We start from the raw sequence: 21565 nt of genomic DNA on the forward strand, positions 1-21565 counted from the left end.
ACTGTCCTTGATCAATCATGTGTTATGTCAAAAACTATAACACATGTCTGTAATCCTTAAGAGAGACACTATCATTTTACAATTGCATACATATTTCTGAATGCATATGCTAATTAAGAACAAAGGGGAAAACAACACAGAAGCACCACAGTGACAAGTATCATAAGTGTTTCTATTTATTTATAGACCCATTAAGCACATTAATATGCAATGGTCAGAGGTTACCTAAAGGAAGCAAGAAAGGGGAGTAGGGAAGTGATGGTGTGAGGTTTGAGAGGAAAAGATCATAGGTTGAGAAAACAAATCATATTTTTAAACAATTACTGGTCAGAGTACCAGTACCAGTAAGACCTGGCCGCAAGTGACATTTTGTTTACAAAATATTTCAGTTGGTTCATACATGCAACAAATGCATTTCCAGAATGTAGTGCGGGGAAGGAAAGGCACAGGTCTAGTATGAGTAGAGGGCGTTGGCGTTTTGACTCGACTAACCTGTGGAGGGCAACTGTGAACCTCGGCTGCGAGTCTTCAGGACAGTGTGGAGGCAACCTAGGGGTGGAGAACGTGGGTTAATCGGGCACTCTGTGACGAGAAACTAGGTCAGGAAAGTGCTCAAGGGGACACTAACCTAATCCTGGTGCCAACCTGGACACTCTGGGATGAAGATTGCTGTCATTCAATCGAGTGGAAACCACGATTAGCTCAAGCTTGCCAGATCCAACAAAGCCCCACAGTGGCTTCACAATTCTGGGATTATATCCAGAACCTTTCGTGGGCCCAAGTTCTCAAACAATGTGTAAATCCATTAGCCCTGTGTGGGGAAAGGACAGGGCTTCAAGGCTAACCAATATACAACAGGGTGGAGCATCTGACAACATCCTATGCCTTGTGTGATGTTAACCAGTGAATAAGGGGGGGAATCTCAAAACCGATGTGTGGTGAAGAAGGGAAGAACGACCCCTGAGTCAAGGCAATTACTACTGGCATGAGAGAGTATAGCAGTTGCTGTGGTTTGGTCTAAATCCTGATCGAGATGGATCCAATAGGTTGAAGTTGTTGCCCATCCCTTTTTATTGACTTTTAGAAGACCTCCCACTGGGTATGGTAACAGGGTCTACAGTTTACTGGTGTGTTTAGATCAGCTATAGTTTATTTTCAGTAGCAGGAGGATGGTGATGCTTTTATATGTGTCTGGGAAGGTAGAGGTGGTGAGTTGTTTGAGATCAGCCAAATGGAGGGGCAGATTGATTTCAAGTTTTTTGGTGCAGTCAGTGTGGGCAGGGGTCCAAGGGAATTCCTGAGAGGATAGAGCAGTGGTTTCTGTAGGTGTGGTAGTGCACCAGCAGGTTCTGGTGGTTTCTAGTATGTTCTCCACTTTGGCATCCCCACAAGACAAATGAGAAGTCAGTTTGGGGTGCAGAGTCGTCATATGTTATGCTTATCTTGTTATGAAAGTATAGTGTGAGCTAGTAGCAGAGCTTCTGCAAGGAGGGGATGGTTGTGGAGGTGGTGCAGGGGAAGTGAATTCCTTTGCTTGGAGGAGAATTTCCTTTGTTATCTGTGCTGTTGTCAATCCGTTTGGTCCGGACTGGACACTTGAAGATCTGTCTGTTGTGGGTGAGTCTCCATCCGTGCTAGCAGTGGGGTATGGAGAGCCGCAAGTTGTCACCGTACCAGCTTGCTTGAGGTCTGGTCCGAGAGGTGGTAATGGTTTTGATGTGTCAGTGTTCGCAAAAGGCTATCCAGTTGTTAAAGCTGTCAATGGATTGATAGAGGTCTCCCCTTGCTTGGGCAGGGAGTTAGGAGTTTTGTGGTGCAAGTTACCTTGAAGATTGTGTTCCAGTTGCGTCTGGTTTTGGTCAGAGTGGTTCTTAAATTGCAGGTTTGGTGTAGCTCAATTTGGATGAGGGAGTGGTTTGCCCTGGTGAGTGGTTGGACTTGGACTCAACCTCCGTCATGTCAGACCTTGGTGAAGGTAAAGACCTGTCCAGCAGTGCAGGTAGGATCTTTCACTCGGAAGTCCAAGTATGTTCAGGTTTTCTAGGAGGTTGAAGGTGTTCTGGTCGGTGGGGTCCTCCAGGTGGAAAATGAGATTGCCAAAGAGGGTGAAGAAGCTGGAGTTTAGTGCAAAGAAGGCCATGAGGTCTGCAATGGCATTTCTGAAGTTGTTTTTTTGTTTTGTCTGGCCGGTAGAGTAGAGCTGCTCCCAGGGTGATGGTGTTTGTGATGCGGAGTTTGAAAGCTTGGAGATTGACTTGGTCGCAGGAGCTGGCCAAGGTGAGGGAGAATTTGATGTAACTGCACATTTGTAAATGTTGCTTTAGGTTTGCCTGATGGTTGCATTGTGAGAATGCCCTCTATAGACCTAAATTAAGTTGATCTCCTTTCAGTGGCTCTTCAACATAACTAGTTGATTTAATTCTAAAACTTGCCAAATGTGATGGATCTGATCTGCGTTTCATGAAAAGTTACAACCAAAGCAGGGCCCTGAATTATTTATTATCAGACACATATGTTCAAACCTATGGGGCTTTAAGGGTGGATGGTAGTTGTCGTCCCATGTTAAAGCCTACACTCTGTAGTGTCATGGAATCTCAGATTATCTTAATTGGCAAACCTTTTGGCATTGATTACCCTCTTTGACCTACACTGGAATAGATTTGCATTGTAATCATGCCCGATAGCCTGAGGGAAGGATTGAGACTTTGTTGTCTACTAAGATATTGTAATCCAAAAACTGAAATACTCGTCCTTTAGTGAAAAGGGCAGACCTTTTCACTAGGCCAGGGCGAAACCGTTCCCTCTGGTGATTCTGGGACTTGGACAAAGCCACATCTACACAAGGAAGGAATCGCCAAAAAGCAAGACCAAGGCTTCTGAAGGTGTTTAATGAGCAGCTTGACCCCACACCAATGTGCTCTGTGTTGCTAGAGAAATATTGCCCCAGTGCAATACACAAAGTGAGAAGAACATTTTTTCCTGAAACTAGTTGCCATGCAGATTGACTCACTCAAAGAAAAATACATTCTAATTGCACTGGGTTCCACTTAGAGTTTGTAGGCAAAATTTTATTTTGATTCAAAGGTTTGACTTGGGTCAGCATCCTTTGAGCTGGTAGAAGAGTGACACGTTCAGCCCTTGAGCTGGTCGAAGAGTGACATCTTCAGCATTTCCAGTGTCCTCTTTTGAGGACAAGTGATGCATGCTGGTGCAGAAGAAGGTGAGAACCAGAAGCCGAAATCTTCTATGACTCATGGTAGGGGTAACGACTCTACAGCCAGGGCTGATTAAGAACCCAGGAGGCGTACTGTAGGGCACCTGTCCTTCATAGTCTGTGCTCCAGCTCAGCATTCAGAATCTTCTGTGAGGACTTTGGAGCTATTAAGTAGACTGTGAACTTGAACCCACTTTCATGCCCAACCTGCCTTCTTCCCATGAGTGATCTCAAAAGCTTGCATCCTTCATCCTGCTCTTACTGTGTGGTAACTTCTTCATTAACTGCTGCTTCTCCTAGGCTTGGTGTGCATTGATTGCTGAGTGATGCATATTGAATGTGCATTTAATCCGCATTTTCTGCTGTGCCTGATAATGTGAGTTCATGTACTGCACGCTGCATTCTCGGGGTTGTTTACAGCCAGGGACCATGTGCTACACCTGCATTGCTGTATTCACTTTTCTGTGAGTATGATCATGTCCGCTCCCATGCTTTAACCTGCATGGCTGCTGTTCTTCTGTTTTGCATCTGATCATGTGCACCCGTGCCTTACACCCTGCATCTGCTGCTAAAGAGCAGTTCTCCCACTCCTATAAATTACTGGTTATAGCGGATACACTTGTATAACTGCAGTAGTTGTTGGTCATTTTTCCTAGTTGGCTATGACTAAGGCCTATAGGCTAACCGACCAATGATTGACTCTAACTGTATCACTGCTGCTAAGCAGTGTTGCTGTACACAAGGCTTCCTTGAAGCTATCCCATAGAACTTTACTAGAAATTAAGTGAGGTATTGGAGTGTGTGCTAAAAGAACAGGCAGAAGTAGATGCTGCACTTTGTTCTAAAGTGAAGATTAGTTTCCTTTTAATAGTAATGCATTTCTTTTAAGCAAACAACTGTGCTTTGACACTTTATGTATTGAGTGATACATGTGCTCCTGCAGTATATGTTCTGCCACCTCTATGCTTCAAGAGAAAGCTTTGACTTCTAGACTTGGCTACTCCCTGTCAAATTTAGTGAGATTTCATTGTTATCGGGCATCTGTTTCCAAGTACTTTGGCAATATTTACAAACCTTGCCTATATGCCCTTTGCCACAGAAAGCTACCCTGACATCTTTTTGTTTTCCTAGTCAGATACTGTCTTTAAGAATTTTAGCTCCAAGTGTGCAACCCACTAAAATCTATGGAAACTACAAAGCACTGTTGTCTCGATTTGAAATATGATTCTTCCTTATTGCTAAGCTAATTCTTTTCACCAGTGGGTATGTGTAGGTGATGTTTCTCATCCTTTCACTTCATTTTTTTTAAGTGAAACCACTTTGTCATACTTAAGGCAATGCATACTAATCTATCTTGAAAGGACAATTCAGTACCCATTAGGCATACGGCTAATACATTCTTCAAATGAATCAAAAGTAATCAACACCTCCTGTCTACAAGAATGATGGTCCTGCATCAAGTGTACTTCAAGGATTCTCCTTTTTCTTGAACTAACCCACTCCTATTTGCTTAGTCTTTCAGAGGTATACCAGCTACAGTAAACATGACATGAACAAGGCCCTGGATCTTGAGCTAAAGGGCGATATTGAAAAATGCCTTTCAGCTATTGGTATGTACCTTTATTCCAACTTTAATGCATGCTTCAAGGTTTCTCTGACAAGAGCAGTAGTACTTTGCAAATGCTCTTTATTTCTAGGAATCGTGTCAATACAGTGCTCATCTATGGAATATAAGTATTGTTCATCCATTTATTGCTGGAATGTCATTTTAACTTGCCATAATTCAATATTGTTCCTATACTTTGTCCGCACTGTAAATTTACAATATTGATTTAGGAAGTCGCAAATTAAGCACTTAATATCTGCGTGTGACTTGCAGAACAGAAGTTTTGTTTTCCTGATCTAGCCAACACAGCATTTTTCCATCTGAAATTAGATATTGAGTACCATGAAGTTGCTAAATAGTTTCACCCAGTGGGTATAGCTATACTATAGAACAAAACCGTGGTAATTGCCATGTAAAAGAATATTATTCTGGAATGCAACATAGCATCCATCAAATCAATTAAACAGTGAAAGGCTGATGTTACTGCGTATCAGACATTACTCCTTAGCTACCATATTTTAATGACCGACCTTGACTGCTTCTTTTATATATGTTGTGTAGAAGGTTTGTTGGAAAATGGCTGCAGACTTGGAAACTGGTAGAATTGAAGAGTGGTGCTTTGTTAGGTCTTGTTGGATGGAAAGCTTTCTCTGATGGGGTACGGGGGCCATGGGAAGGATTTTACACTGTTTGCCTTATTTAACTTTGAAGGTGTAATATCTTCATTTCTACCAGTCACCATCATGAAAACTGGCAGTGTTGGACTAGGGGAAACCATTTTACCCACCTTGGGTGAAAAATCCAGGTTTGGAGGTCATTACTTTCTTATTTATTAAGGAGTTGGTATCTAAAAGTGAAATAATTAAAAAGAAAAACTGCTGTCAACCTACAGATTCTATCCATCAAATATTAAACGGAACCACTGTGGAAGCAGTTTCCTTCAGGATATGGAGATGACTTCTGGGCATGTGGTCACTTTTAAACTTAATGGAGCGTAGCCCAATAAGACTGCCAGGGTGGCAGAGGGCCATACCTCTGCAGAGTACCATTAGTCAAACCTTAAATCAGCCCCTTAAATGTGTTTTCTGGCAACCGAAGTATTTGCAGGAATTTTCTTATCAATGATCCGTATTATAATTGTTTGATTTGAAAATTGTAATATTCCTTTTTGTTTAATACAGTTTTTGTGTTTAATGTCATTAGAGGTTATAGAACTGTACCAGTATTATGAATGTTTACAAGTATAATCATGTATTAATCTTTTTAATTTTGCAGCACAATGTGCAGTAAGCAAGCCATCTTACTTTGCTGAACGACTGTACTTGTCTATGAAGGTAATATACTTTACTCTTAACCCTATAACCTCTGTCTGCTTGCAGATTATAACTCAAAGTAGATGATCGACCCTCTAAATAAAAATAAAAGCCAATATTTTATGAACCTTCAAAATGTTAGATTCTATGCCAGGAATGCCATCCAGCCTACAGCTTTCCAAGTGCAAGGTGCAAGGTTACTTGATGAATAATTCTGCTCATATGGACATAGTAACTATCCCAGGATGTAGTTCAATCGTTTCTGGATGCAGAAAGAGGACTTCTGGACTGAAATCTTTATTTCAGTCCCACACAGGTAGAGAATTAAAAACTAAACCAATACAAACATGACGAATCTCAAATCATTAAGAGATTTATATTTCGGTTTATTAGTGAGTACAGAACTCAATGGGGAATAATTTCATTATTGAATGAAGAAATGGATACTAACATGTTAAAGTAAATCTCACTTTGGTACTGTAAGCAGGAGATTAAGTGGATCTCTTTGCTCTATAAGGGTGTTTCTTTAGCCAATTTCTTCATCATGTGTGTTGGGGCATGACTTCAGGAAACCAAGTGTATAATATACACTGCTTTTAAAATCAATTTGTATGTAGAACTCAAAGTAATTGCTGTAGTGGCATAGATACATCATGAATTTTTTTTTCCAGCTCTATCCGTGTTATTGTTTTAACATTTTGACTGTTCCTACCGGATAAACCATGAAATAAGTGAGGAGTTCTGTCTAAATTTAAGAAATCCGCCAACCGCTGCTTGCCAAAGAAATAACGAGTGTCTATTGAAAGATAAAGTACCTTGTTTTGCATTGTCTGTAAAGATGTTGTATTAACTGTCAAAGGAAATCTAGTTCTAATCCGACTCTTGACTATTTTGCCCAAATTCTATAAAACTTATTCGAAGCATGGGGCTACTTTATATCTCCCTGTTAGAGGTTTTCAATTTGTATTGAAAAGAACTCTCGACATTTCTGGTCACCTGCATTTCATTAGTTTCAACACTGGGGCGTGCAAGTGGCAGATAATTAATGGAACATTAAGTTACAACCCCAAAAAGGGGCAGTGTTCCGCATGCTCTGTCCAGTACATGACAAGCTGCTTAAGTTACTTGTATTTCCTGGACAGTCGCATCAAGCATCGGAACTAATATTTGTTTAATATGCGATTACTACACGGACAAACATTGTCCCGCTAAAAACATTTGAGGCTTTTTAAATGTTTAGTACACATTTTTAAAGTATGTGAAAACCTAATTTCAGCTGATTCTTAAGGAAATTTTCACACTTAAGAATTTTTCGTTTTTCATCACCCTCGAGAGTGAAGATGATGATTTACTTCCAAAAAGTACCTACTTCTCTCTGCGCAGCTCAGGATGGTCATGGCCTTGACAAATTCTTTTGGAGGTTGCGAACAAGGTCTGCTGCTTGCTGTATTCATGATCTGTAGTACAACAGGGGATGGGGCCGTGTTAGGACCTGCCAGCTCTTGTGTTGTGATAGCCTGGTTTCCCCTTCCAGGGCATGGGGAGATCCTGCGAGTTTTCATCCAACTGCTGCACACGCTGCAGGTTTGGAGTTGAGAGAGAGAGAGAGAGAGAGAGAGAGTAAGGGGGACTCTAGTAATACTTATGAGGCATATAGATGACTCGTGCAATTATGGGTATTTCCTTTGCCAGTTCCACCCCTGTAATAAGAGGTAAATTTGCCTACTGATGTGGCAGCAGACTGGTAGGTTGGTTTCGAAGTTCTAACCTAGCTGGATTAGAGTCCCCCAATCAGGTCTAAATTGGGTTTGAGTACAGATGAAAATGAAATGATTCGTCCACAATGTTTGAGAGGGAATGCTACAAGAATAATATCCAGAATATGCATTAATATGGTCTAGCTAACAAAGCATTCCTGCACTCCAAACAGGGATCTGGAACTCGTGACAAGCAATTAATCCGAATCATGGTTTCCCGATCTGGAATTGATATGGATGAGATCAAGGTGCATTACAAGCGGAAGTATGGCATATTTCTCCGCCAGGCTATTTTGGTAAGTATTTTGTGTTTATTCTCTACATTGGAGCTGTCTGTCAAGCAAAACGGTTTTTATGAATATCCCAAACGATAAGTGATCTACAGCTTAGTCCCTGATGCTCATACTTCTCCTAACACATGAAAGGTAGCAGGGTACATGTCCAGTACAGATTTCCTTTTTTGCATTATTTTTTTACTTGCCTCTCTCAAATTCTTGGTGCGTTATTATCCGGTCCATGAATTGTATGTTAACCATAATTATTTTCTTGTTCATAATAGCTCACAATTTGTAATTACTAGTCTACAATATTTCACTTCTCCCATTAATCAAATCTTTTGTAACATAACCCAAAATAGCCATGAACTAAGTGCAGGTAAAATATTTTTACTAACACTACTCCTACAAGCTGGTCTCGACCTACCTCGGTCTCTGCAAAATGCCATATCATTGCTCAACACCCACTTCTATTTTCTAATAAGTTATGCCCTCCTGAACTGACAACACCTATACACACGGCTTGCTCGCTTCAGGTTCTCATCATACTTTACCAATTAGACTCCTTTCCCGTCCTGGATGAACACTACACCAACTATCTGCTGTTATGCTATGAGATTTAATATCCGTCTGAGTGCCAATTTAGGAATCGAAGTTATGTGCAAGTCCTACTCTTGTTTATTTCCCTCACAGCATGGCTTTAATGCAAAATTGAATTCAACTTGAAATTGTGTTTCGCCGATCCATGACATGAAAACCATTTGGAGGCATTTGCTAGCTAAAAAATTTATTCAGGGGCGGCTGGGTGCACTTGCGCTATACTACCTAAATCCAGCATACTAAATGTCTGTTTGAGATGCACACACAATCTCTTCAATTTTGACGGATTTTCAGTAGAACACCTGTATGAGGGGGCTCGGAGAAATGACACTTCTTGAGAGTGCCAATACCCCATGCTTGCAAATTGAGGTAATAAGCGCTCAAGTGAACTGACCTTTGTGCAAGCCCTAACAAGGCAAGTGTTTTGTCAAAAGAATGCACATGACGAGTTGGTTTCCTTACAAAATCAAGTAATATTGCCGCTGCACCAGGGCGTTCTTAGGTCAGTTGACTGTGCCATGATACATCTACATCAAACCCTTGTTTCGTTTCACTGAGGCGTCAAAAGCTTGGGGAGCAGAAAGCCAATCCACATCATTCGTTCATCATTCCCTGCTGTCCTCCACAGACCTATCCTAAGGGGCTGTTTAGCCCAAACCCAATTGGACAGAATTGTTAAACTTTAGTGTTTCAGGCAAGAACCAGATGGGTTAAGTGTACTGATCTATAAGCACTTAAAGTCTATCCTTCGGTCAGTGGTAGTGTTCTGCAGAACTACCCTAATGATACAGGATCCATAATCTGACGATGGTACGTCAAGTCTTGTATGACATCAATGAGAAGACAAAATTGCCATTTCTTATTACCTGATCCTTCAAATGTTGTCAGGGTTTTGTTGGTTTTAGACTTGCTGTTGATGGGCTAAATCTGAACTGAAAATAGATTTCCACTAACTAGTTATTTCAGGATATGTACCTTACTTTGTCTTGTATGATTTTTATTTTTTGTTATTGTATTTGCTTTTTTGGCTGGCCTAAAGACCGCATTGTTGACTTGATATACTAAAAAAATCATAAATAGAAAAATGCATGCAAAGATGGGTACGGGGTTAGCTACAGAAGGGTTCCTTCGACAGTTAAACTAGAACATAACCTTACAAAAATTCGAGCTTAGCAAATTTTTGTTACTTGAAATAAAAGGAATTTTCTTTAGAAAGATATTTTACAAATTTAATTTTCAGACATCAGAGCTTGTTTAAGTATATCACATGAATAGTTGGAATTTAAAAGGTAAAACTCTAAGGTGCCTCTATCATAGCAAAATAAATTACAGCTAGGAACACATCAACCAAAACGAAGGGTCCGATGTAGGTAAATTCGATTTACCGACTCTTAAATACTGAATTATACCGATTCGGTATTTAAGAGTCGGTAAATCGGAAGGGGGCAGATGTAGGTAATTCTCAATTTTAGAATGACCGAATCGGTAGGATTCGGTATTTACTGATTCTGTAAATACCGAATCGGTATTGCCCATTGATTCCTATGTGCCTTGAAGCCCATAGGAATCAATGGGCAATACCGATTCGGTATTTACAGAATCAGTAAATACCGAATCGTGCAGGGGGTGTCACTTTGACACCCTCTAGCACCCCAGTACGGGCTTGTGTGCCATGGGGCACATACATGCCCTAAGGGCATGTCTGTGTCACATGGCACAGGTACATGCACAGATGTGCATGTACACCTGAATTCGGTATTGTACCACCCAATTGTATTGGGTGGTAAAATACCAAATTCTGAAGGCCTGTAGCACTGGATACAGTGCTACCTACATCAGGAATTTTCCGAATCGGTAAAATTACTGATTCGGTATTTTACAGAATCGGTAAATTTACCGATTCTGTAAAATATAGCCCCCTACATCTCAATCACCAAATACCGGTCGTAACGGCCGAATTCGGCAGTTACCGACTGGTATTTGGTGGCCTACATCGGGCCCTAAATGTCAATCCATCAATTTACACAAACGTTATCCTGAAACTATTTTGCTTGACACTGGTAGTATCTCAGAGGAAAACCCATCCTTAGGGGTTAATCTGGAGCTTAAGTGTACCACAGACACAGTGGTTAGCCAAACGAACAAGGAAACTTGGTCATTCGTGAGTTGGAACAACGCAGGTCTAAGGTCAAAACTGGAAAATGAAAACTGGGTTAATTTTGTGAACAATTACGATGTTTGTCTCCAAGAAACCTGGACTATGACCCCTGATCATGTCAATGATTTTAAAACTTATTTCTCCCCAGCCATTAGCTCAGTCCATGGTAGGGCTAAAGGTGGCTTGTGCACCTACGTATCCAATATGTTATTATGCACTAAAGTAGAATTTGTTTTAACATGTGTTATCATATTATCAGGATTGTTATTGACCATGTGGTTTCGGTAAATTTTTATAATGTCCCGGGAGAGGACGTGGACTATATTTTAAGTCTTTAGGGGGCAATATAAAATCTATGGTGGAAGGAAGATCTAGAGAGATCTGTGTTGTATGGGTAGGAGACTTTAATTGTTCTTTATGTGCAAGAGGGGAGAGGAACACGTGGTGTCATGCTGGATAAAGATACCAGTCTGAGCCATTTTGAGTACACCAAGTGTGGGGACCACCTAAATGAAGTCCTCTTCGGGTGTGACATGGGTTTTGCGAATAAACTGGCCAGCCCTGAGATGCCATTTTCCCCCCACCTTTAGTGGTAGAGGGGCAAATTCAACGATTGAATACATAATCATGACTGCCAGACACTGGGGTATGATTCAGGCATTTAACACCCTCAAATTCATTGAGTGACCACTTGCCCCTTAGTTTAGTTTTTCAAGGCAGATCTAGGGCACTACGCGGAAAGGATATGCCTAAAACACGAGTAGATAACCTCTCTATGGTTAGGAAAAATGGCTACTCTTTAAAGTGGACAAAAACTGTCCCGGAACATTTTCTTCAAAAATTAGTAAGGAGTACTGAGCCCCAGTTTTACGCCTGCACGGATGTGAATACTGAAGATGCTGATATTATAAAAAACGTCTTATAAATTAAATGACAAATTAAGAAGCTACTATGGGTTGAATCAAAAGGTGTTAAAGACTCAAAAGAGCTGGTGTGACACGGCCTGCACCAAGGCCTATTCAAACCTTAAATATGCCTTAAATGCCCCAGTTAAAGACAGTATCTTAATCAAGGACTGCAGAAATGTTTATAAGCAGACTCTAAAAAAGAGAAGATATTTTTTAAAAAGAAGCATGGGATATTTTATGCGAAGCATCATTAAGCAGAGATACTGCAGCTTTTTGGAAAGCGGTCAATGCCCCTTTTTGAATTATAACGCTTCAGCTAGAATAGAAGTAGCCATAACTGAAAGTGGGTGAAGCACTTTTCAGAACTATACTCTGCTGAGACAAGAGGAAGATTGCCCAATACAGAAAAACATAATTGGAGTTTACTGCCATCTTAAGAATAATTTGGTACCTGATATCTGTAGAAGAGGTGAATGCTAGTATTAATGCAAGCCTGGGGGGCAAGGCACCCGGCCCTGACGGGTGTCCCGGTGGATCTATATAAAATAACGTACATCTCTGGACCCCAATTCCCACCCGACTTTTCAATGCTACGTTTCGAAATGTCCTTTTATCTTCCTGGTGTGAATCGTTGATAGTTCCCATATTTAAAAAGGGGGCTAGCTGTCCATGCGATCACCCAATATCGCTTCTGAACTCCACCATTAAAGTTTTTGGGCGGGTAATTTTAAATAGGCTTCAAACATGGGCTGATGCAAATACGATAATCAGCGATTTACAATATGGTTTTAGGAAAGGGCTTAGTACAATTGACCAGTGTTTGAACTTGCATATTTTAATAGAAAAATATTCAAAAGCCAAGGAGGGTCGAATGTTTTTAACTTTTATAGACTTAACTTCTGCATTCCACAAAGTAAACTTTGGCTGGTTATGGAAAAACTGGGGTTAGATATATCAATTATTAATTTCCTTCATGAACTATATTTAGGTGCAGCTGCTAGAGTTAGATATGGTGAATGTACAGAATCCTTTGGTATCGCTAGGGGAGTACGACAAGGCTGCATCTTGGCTCCGTTTCTCTTCACTCTATATTAATTATGTGGAGATTACATTACTGAAGGAGTGCAGGGATATGCCGATGGAGGGGGAAGATCAGTCCCAGCATTGTTGTATGCCGATGGCGCAGTCTTGATGGCCAGAACTCCGCTGGCCATGCAAAGCTTAGTTACCTCCTTTGCAGATTTTATGACAGGCTTGGACTTGAGGATAAACTGTTCAAAGACTTTCACCATGACCTGTGGCTTGGGTGCACATAAAGAGGCAGTTTTTATTGGTTCTTCCCCAGTTGATTTTACTTCAACTTTTTCTTATTTAAGAGTTATGTTCGATCATATGGGTCTATGGAACACCACAATTAAGACTAGAAAGTTATTGTACTGCAAATCTATAATGGTCTTAAAAAAAAAAAAATTGGCAGGCAACCTATTGGGGAAATGTTAATAGTGTATAAAGCTACAGGGAAAACCTTTTCATGAAATACTTTCTAGCCGTTCCAAAAAGTGTTTCCACATACGTCTGCCATGCAGAACTTTGGAAACCATATCTGGAACATATTATAAAGACAGCCCCGGTACTGCTATTGCACAGAATTTTGGACGACGGATGAATGTGGGTTAAACCGTTCATGAATAACTTGGTTGGGCTAGAAAAGGGTGGTAAAATTGGATGGCTGTGCTACGTGAAGTTCTTCACGGATTTGGGTCTGGCAAATTATTTTAATGAGCCATCCTCTCTGTGCAATATTTCCAGGAAAGCTTGAAGGAAAAATGCTTGACCTATCTGTATGAGCGCAGAACCACCACAGAAATGATGAAAATAACGGTGGCTGCCCATAAGTAAATTGTGATCTCTAAAAAAAAAATAAAAAAAAAAAATATATATATATATATATATATATATATATGCAGCCATATGTTAAATTACAAATTGGTGACTACGAGAGGTTTTTAATAACTAGTTTTCTCCAGTATTAGGGGTGTCTTTCATAGACGACGGGGAATATTCAAGCATGTGAATCTAAGTCCCACGGTACATAAAGATGGCAATAATGCTAATATATATATATATATATATATATATATATATATATATATATATATATATATACATACATAATACATAATAAAAATAGAGATAATGCACACTGAAAAACCTCTACAATGGTTCCTCCATAGGAATTCATTATAAAGAGAAACTCATTTGTAACATATCGGTGTCATTATGTTAGTCCAAACTGCTGCCAATCAGGCTTAAACACCCTCTAGAACCTTCTCCTCAGAAGCTCCAGTCCTCAGATTTTCTACCGCACGTCGTGTGAAGGGAGTCTCCCTGAGCTCTGCTCAGTTTTCTTCATTCAACTCTTCTATTTCAGTTGTTTTCTCAAGATGTCAAGTAAGAAGTCTTTGTTTAGGCCTTGCTCTTCCTGTGGGAAACTGCCTTTGTTTGAGAGACCCCCACCAAAAGTGTATTTACTGTTTATATCCAGACCACAAGGTGGCTGACTTCAAGTTCTGTAGACCTTTTCCTGCTAAAACTCTCAGACCGGGAGGGTCGTCTTCTTCTGTGGTTGAAGCGCCTTCAGGACAAAGACGCAGTTTTGTCAGACGCAGAGAGTTTCCAGTCAGGTCCTTCAACTGCTGCTTCCAAGCATGGCAGTGTTCAGTCAATCAATCACAGCATTATATAGCGCACTACTCACCCGGAGGGTCTCAAGGAGCTAGGGGGGGGGAGGGGGGGGTCCGCTACTGCTCGAACAGCCAGGTCTTGAGCTGCTTCCTGAAGGCGAGGTGGTCCTGGGTCAGGCGGAGGTGGGTTGGGAGGGAGTTCCAGGTCTTGGCGGCCAGGTAGGAGAAGGACCTTCCTCCTGCGGTGGCTCTTCGGATGCGGGGGACGGCGGCAAGGGCGTGTGGGAGCGTAGAAGTTGAGGCGGCTGTTGAGGTATCCTGGGCCTTGGTTGTGAAGGGCCTTGTGTGCGTGGGTGAGGAGACGGAAGGTGATTCTCTTGTTGACCGGGAGCCAGTGCAGATCTATCAGGTGTCCGGAGATGTGGCTGCGACAGGGGATGTCCCGGATGAGTAGTGCTTAGGCGTTCTGGATCTGCTGGAGTCTCTTCTGGAGTTTGGCGGTGGTTCCGGCGTAGAGGGAGTTGCCGTAGTCCAGACGGCTGGTGACGAGGGACTGGGTGACCGTCTTCCTGGTCTCGGTGGGGATCCACCGGAAGATCGTACGTAGCATGCGCAGGATGTTGAAGCCTGACGAGGAGACGGCGGTGACTTGTCTGGTCATGGAGAGGGAGGAGTCCAGGATGAAGCCCAGGTTGCGTGCGTGGTCTGTCTGTTTGGGTGCGCTGCACAGGGCGGGGGGCCACCAGGAGTCGTCCCAGGCAGAGGGTGAAGATCCCAGGATGAGGACTTCCGTCTTGTCCGAGTTCAGTTTCAGGCGGCTGCTCACCATCCACTTGGCTACGTCTGTCATCCCTTCGTGTAGGTTGGCTCTGGCGGTGGCGGGGTCGTTGGTGAGGGAGAGGATCAGCTGGGTGTCGTCGGAGTAGGAGATGTTGAGGTTGTGTTGGCGTGCGATGGCTGCGAGGGGGCTCATGTAGACGTTGAAGAGGGTTGGACGGAGCGAGGAGCCTCAGGAGTTACCATCTCCTTTTCTGAAGAAGAAAAAGCTGGCCTTGACTGTAGCCCAAGTAAAACCTACTGCTACTATAACTTCTGCGTCTACGCCCACGAGACCTGGCTCTCAGGCGTCTTTTCCAGCCTCTATGTGTTACACTTATGACAGCGCGGTCGTCGATGGGCTCGTCGACGACCATTCCGACGACTAAATTGGCTGCTGTGACGATTGTCTCGTCGACTGCTTTCACATTGACAAGAGCCTCAATTTCCTCAATCTCGTCGACGATCCCTATTATCTCGTTGGCGAAGAAGCTTCCTTCGACGAAAAAAATAATCGTCGACACTACATGTCCCGTAGACTAGTTCAACGACGAAGGTCCCGTCGACGATGAAAGTTCCGTCGACCAGCTCGTCGACGACTGCTTCGTCGACGAAGAAAATAACACCCAAGGATTCGTCGACTAAGCTTCCGTTGACTGCTGTGGCAAGACACTCGTCGACTACTACATCTAAAAAAATCACCGTCTCCGGCAGCTGTGTCTACGTCATCGTCGACGGCTGCTCCAGGTAAAACGTCGACTAAGTCAGCAACGGCTACGTCGTCGGCAGCTTTGCCTTTACATTCTGGAGGGCAGCAGGAAGACGCAGCATCCACTTCAGGATCAATGTCTTTCGCCACTATGCCTCTAGTGCCTTTGGACACTTCAAGTACTCAAGTCATTACAGAGCCTTCCATGGGCAATTCCCTGGAATCTTCACTCCAGTTGCCACCTCCTACTCTCCAGCCTCCCTCACCGGTGTTGGCTAATGACCAGGAAACAGAGTCCATTGCGGACGACAATGTTTTTGGTGATGCCCACAGTCCATCGGACTTGATTATTAAGTGTCAGGACACAAGTTCTGAAGACTACTAGGAGGAGGACGATTACCAGCAGGAGGAACAATATGTACAGGTTCCAATGGCAACATTTCCAGTATCTGTTTTCCAACCTCCAGCATAAGCTGGATGATTACAATAGGAGATTTCCTCCAACACCTCAGGGTACTCCGAGCCATGCTACATCTGAGATAACGGAGCCTACTCCATATCAGCAGCAGCCTTCAAAGCAGACTGCTCTTCCAGAAAGGCGCCGTCAAGCTATCCCCACTAATTCTCAACAAGAGGTGGTAGATGAGGCAGAGCCGGAAAGAGGAAGGAGAAGTTCCCCAGGATACGGATAATGACCAAGACCCGGATATGGCAGAATTCGATGACTATCTAATGCAAACGCCCTCTCCTCAGCCGGGTGACTCCGGTGATTCACCTCCAGTTGACATCGCTAGCTTCCATATATTGATGGATAAGGCGGCAGACCGCTTCAAATTACCAAGAGCGCAGCGAGAGGAAGACTGCTTTCTCTACGACTTTAAGAACCAGCCTTACAAACCGGTCCACACCATACCCATTATCGAATTTGTGTGGAAGGAGGGAATAAAAATCATGCAAGTCAAGTCAATAAATTTATATAGCGCGCTACATACCCAGAGGGTCTCAAGGCGCTTGAAGAAGGGTGGGGACTTACTTGTCAAATATCCACGTTTTAAGTTGCTTTCTGAATGCTAGGTGGTTCTGAGTAAGGTGAAGGTGAGTGGGAAGTGAGTTCCAGGTTTTAGCTGCCAGGTAGGAGAAGGATCTACCTCCCATGGTGGTTTTGTTGATGCGAGGTACAGTGGCAAGGGCCTGGTTGGAGGATCGTAGCTGGCGGGAGGGGGTGTAGAAGGACAGTCGTGTGTTGAGGCATTCGGGTCCGATTTCGTAGAGTGCTTTGTGTGCGTGGGTTAGGAGCCGGAAAGTAATCCTCTTATTGACGGGGAGCCAGTGGAGGCTTTTCAGGTGACCAGAGATGTGTTCTTTACGCGGGATGTCTAATATGAGCCTGGCTGAAGCGTTCTGGATGCGTTGGAGTTTTTTCTGGAGTTTTGCGGTGGTACCGGCGTAGAGGGTGTTTCCGTAGTCCAGTCGGCTCGTGACCAGAGCGTGGGTGACTGTTTTTCTAGTTTCGGTGGGGATCCAGCGAAATGTTTTTTTGAGCATGCGAAGAATGTTGAAGCAAGATGAAGAAACGGCGTTGACTTGTCTGTTCATCGAGAGTGAGGAATCCAGGATGACGCCCAGGTTCCGTGCGTGGTCCGTCGGGATGGGTGCTTTTCCTAGGGCCTCTGGCCACCAAGAGTCATCCCAGGCGGAGGGGGAGGTGCCTAGGATGAGGACTTCTGTTTTGTCTGAGTTCAGTTTCAGGCGGCTGTGCTTCATCCATTCGGCTACTTCTTTCATTCCTTCATGCAGGTTGGTTTTGGCAGTGTTAGGGTCTCTGGTGGGTGATAGGATCAGTTGAGTGTCGTCGGAGATGATGTTGAGGTTGTGTTGGCGTGCGATGACCGCGAGGGGGCTCATGTATACGTTGAAAGGGTGGGGCTGAGTGAAGATCCTTGTGGTACGCCGCAGATGACTTCAGTGGCCTCTGACTTGAATGGTGGAAGGCGGACTCTCTGGGTTCTTCCGGTGAGGAACGAGGTGATCCATTCCAGTGCTTTTCCTTGGATTCCGACGTTTCTGAGGTGTTGTAAAAGGGTGCTATGACAGACCGTGTCGAAGGCTGCGGAGAGGTCGAGGAGGTTGAGGGCGACTGTCTCCATTGTCTAGTAGAGTTTGAATGTCGTCTGTTGCTGCGATGAGGGCGGTTTCAGTGCTGTGCTTGGCTCGGAAGCCGGATTGTGAGGAGTCGAGGGATTTGTTGGTTTCGAGGAATGCGGCGAGCTGGTTGTTGACCGCTTTCTCGATGACTTTGGCCGGGAATGGAAGGAGTGAGATAGGGCGGTAGTTTTTTAGTTCGGTGGGGTCAGCTGTGGGTTTCTTCAGGAGGGCGCAGAGTTCGGCATGTTTCCAGCTTTCCGGGAAGGTTGCGGAGTTGAGGGAGCAGTTGATGACGTCTCGAAGGTGTGGTGCTATGATGGAGTCTGCTTTGTTGAAGATGTGGTGAGGGCATGGGTCTGTGGGGGATCCTGAGTGGATAGAGTTCATCAGACAGATGGTGTCCTCAGTGGAGATTGGCTTCCAGTCATTGAGGATGTTCAGGGGGGGTGGGGGTCCTGCAGGGGGTTGGGTGGGTTGGTCTTCGGGTCGGTTGTCGAAGCTGTTGTGGATGTCTGTAATTTTGTTGTGGAAGAATGAGGCTAGGGAGTCGCAGAGGGCTTGAGAGGGGGTGATGTCGTTGGAGTTGGCTGAGGGGTTGGTAAATTCCTTGACGATGTTGAATAATTCCTTGCTGTTGTGGGCGTTGTTATCTAGTCGGTCCTTGAAAGCGGCTTTCTTGGCATTCCGGATCAGTTGGTGGTGTATGCGGGTGGCGTTTTTGAAGACGTCCTTGGTGCTGGTGGTTGGGTCTTTTTTCCAGGCCTTTTCAAGGGAGCGACAGAGTTTCTTGGATTTCTTAAGATCATCGTTGAACCAGGAGGCCTTCTTGCTGCCTAGTTTGATTTGTCGTTTTTTCAGTGGTGCTAGGATGTCGGCGCTGTTGGATAACCATTGGGTGAGGTTGGTGGCTGCTTGGTCTGTGTTTGAGGAGTGGGCTGGGGGGTTTTGAAGAAGCGATGAGGAGATCTGGTCGATGGTGATTTTGTTCCAGTTTCTTTGCAGAGTGGGTTGGGGGTGGTTGTTGGATGTGGGCTTGTTGTAGGTAAAGTGAACGCAGCTGTGGTCAGTCCAAAGGAGAGCTGTGGTGTGGCTGAAGGAGACATGTTTGCTGGAGGTGAAGATAGGGTCGAGTGTGTGACCTGCGATGTGGGTGGGGGTAGTGACAAGTTGTTTAAGTCCGAGGTTGTCCAAAAGGGTGGTGGTGTTGCGGTCGTTGTTCTTTTCAAGGTGAAAGTTGAGGTCTCCCAGAAAGATGTAATCCTCGGAGGGGAGCGCGTGTGGAGTGATGAAGTCTGTGATGTCTTCACTAAATTGTGCGCAGGGTCCTGGTGGCCTGTAAAGGAGGGTGCCTCTGAGTGTGGTCTTGGGGTTGGTGTGGATCTGGAAATGAAGGTGTTCAGAGTTGGCGAGATTGACATCTGAGCTGGTTGAGATGTGGGTGGATTTCTTATGGACGATAGCGATGTCTCCTCCTGTGTGGCCGGTACGGTCCTTGCGAATTATCTTATAGCCTTCCGGGATGGCAATGGTGATGTCTGGGGCTGATGTGGCGTTCATCCATGTTTCTGTTAGGAAGGTGACGTCCGGAGAGATGGTGTCTAGTAGATTCCAGAGGTCAATGGCGTGCCTGTGGACCGAGCGGGTGTTGAGCAGGATGCATTGTAGGTGGTTGGGGTCGGATATCTGTTGTGTGTTCGTAGATGAGGAGTTGTTCTTGGTGCCGTCGAACTTGCAGGAGTTGCAGGAAAAGGGTCCATGGGTGTGTCCAGGGGCGGCTTGGACGCAGTTGGAAGAACGGCCGGGGTTAAGGGCTAGGAGGGTGGTGGCATCGTAAGTAATGCGGGAGGGGTGGACATTACGAGGACCAGGGGCTCTGGCGCGGTCCAGGCGCGGACGGGCGTAGACGGGATTACCTTTGGCGCACCTTCGGCGCGACTGGGGCGCAATCGCTGCGCGTTAGGTCATAGGTCATAAATGGATGGTGGAGGGGGGCGGAGCGTGGGAGGGGCAGCAGCTGGGAGGCGGTGGCGGGAGGAGGGGCGGACCAGGGGAAAACAACAACACAAAATGGAGGGTCAAAGGCGAGCACAGCAGGGGCAGCAAATGCATAGCGTGTTTTAGGGAAAAGAGCCTTACACGCACAACCAGCTATATTGTATCTAAAATCAGAGTTACTGCCTCAGCGACGTCGCGCTACTATTTAAATAAAAAGCGATAGTGCAGCGCAATTAAATAAATGAATTTGACAGTGCAGCGCAATTAAATAAATAAATGAGTCCATGCAGCGCTAGGAGCTGAAGAGCAGGAGGTCAAACGATACCAGTGTGCAGGTCAGCTGGAGCGTGGGGGAGCAACCGGACTGAAGGAGGGTCCAGGCGGTCACAGAGAGCTCGGGAGCGAGGAAGGATACTAATCGTGGATGGGAGGGGCAGCAGCTGGGAGGCGGTGGCGGGAGGAGGGCGGACCAGGGGAAAACAACACAAAATGGAGGGTCAAAGGCGAGCACAGCCACGGGCAGCAAATGCACAGCGTGTTTTAGGGAAAAGAGCCTTACACACACAATCTAAAATCAGAGTTACTGCCTCAGCGACGTCGCGCTACTATTTAAATAAAAAGCGATAGTGCAGCGCAATTAAATAAATGAATTTGACAGTGCAGCGCAATTAAATAAATAAATTCGACAGTGCAGCGCTATAAAGCGACCGTGCAGCGCTAGGAGCTGAAGAGCAGGAGGTCAAACGATACCAGTGTGCAGGTCAGCAAAAGAAATATAGGGCCCGACTAGTTCGCCCGCTTGCTTGATCTCGCATCCTAAGCCGGATTCAGTGGTGACCCAGGCAGCACAACGACGAGCACGTAACCCTGCAACTCCTATCACTACTCCACCGGATAGAGAGGGTCGACGTTTGGATGCAGTTGGCAAGAAGTTTTCAACCATGGCGTCTACATCAGTCCGTGTCGCAAATGCGTTGGCCATTTAGGTCGTTTCGACTGACAAATGTGGTCAGAAATTTCTGCGCTAGTCTCATTGATTCCGGAGGCATCCAGAGCGGAAGCGCACCAGATCTTTCAAGATGGCATGAGGGCATCAGAAGAGATAATTGACTGTGCTGTGGACGTTGCGGGTACTGGTTTTCGTATCCTTGCCAGTGCTGCGGCTCTCCGGCGTCAGGGTTGGCTAAAATCCACATTGTTTCGACTGGATGTCCAGTCGAAGATACTGGACATGCCGTATGACAGTGAGTCTCTTCAGCTCTCACATCAATGAGGCACTAGAATCGATAAAGGATAACGATACGGCAAAGTCGCTTGGATCCTTACAATTCAAAAAGCAGCCTTTTCGTGGTGCGCGTGGATGAGGCACATCTTCGAGCACTTTT

At 44.6% G+C, this 21565-nt stretch overlaps 1 protein-coding gene across 1 annotated transcript in view; it reads left to right on the forward strand.

Moving 5' to 3' along the window:
- Positions 1-21565, forward strand: part of LOC147727224 (annexin A1-like) — a 109999-nt gene that overhangs the window by 82572 nt on the left and 5862 nt on the right. Inside the window, exons 10-12 of the mRNA XM_086961274.1 lie at positions 4729-4824; positions 6096-6154; positions 8064-8186. Of these exons, the coding sequence (XP_086817400.1) occupies positions 4729-4824; positions 6096-6154; positions 8064-8186 (278 nt within the window). The remainder of the gene's footprint in view (positions 1-4728; positions 4825-6095; positions 6155-8063; positions 8187-21565) is intronic.

This window comes from Lissotriton vulgaris, chromosome 3_1 (assembly GCF_964263255.1).
Source record: "Lissotriton vulgaris chromosome 3_1, aLisVul1.2, whole genome shotgun sequence".
Taxonomy (NCBI): domain Eukaryota; kingdom Metazoa; phylum Chordata; class Amphibia; order Caudata; family Salamandridae; genus Lissotriton; species Lissotriton vulgaris.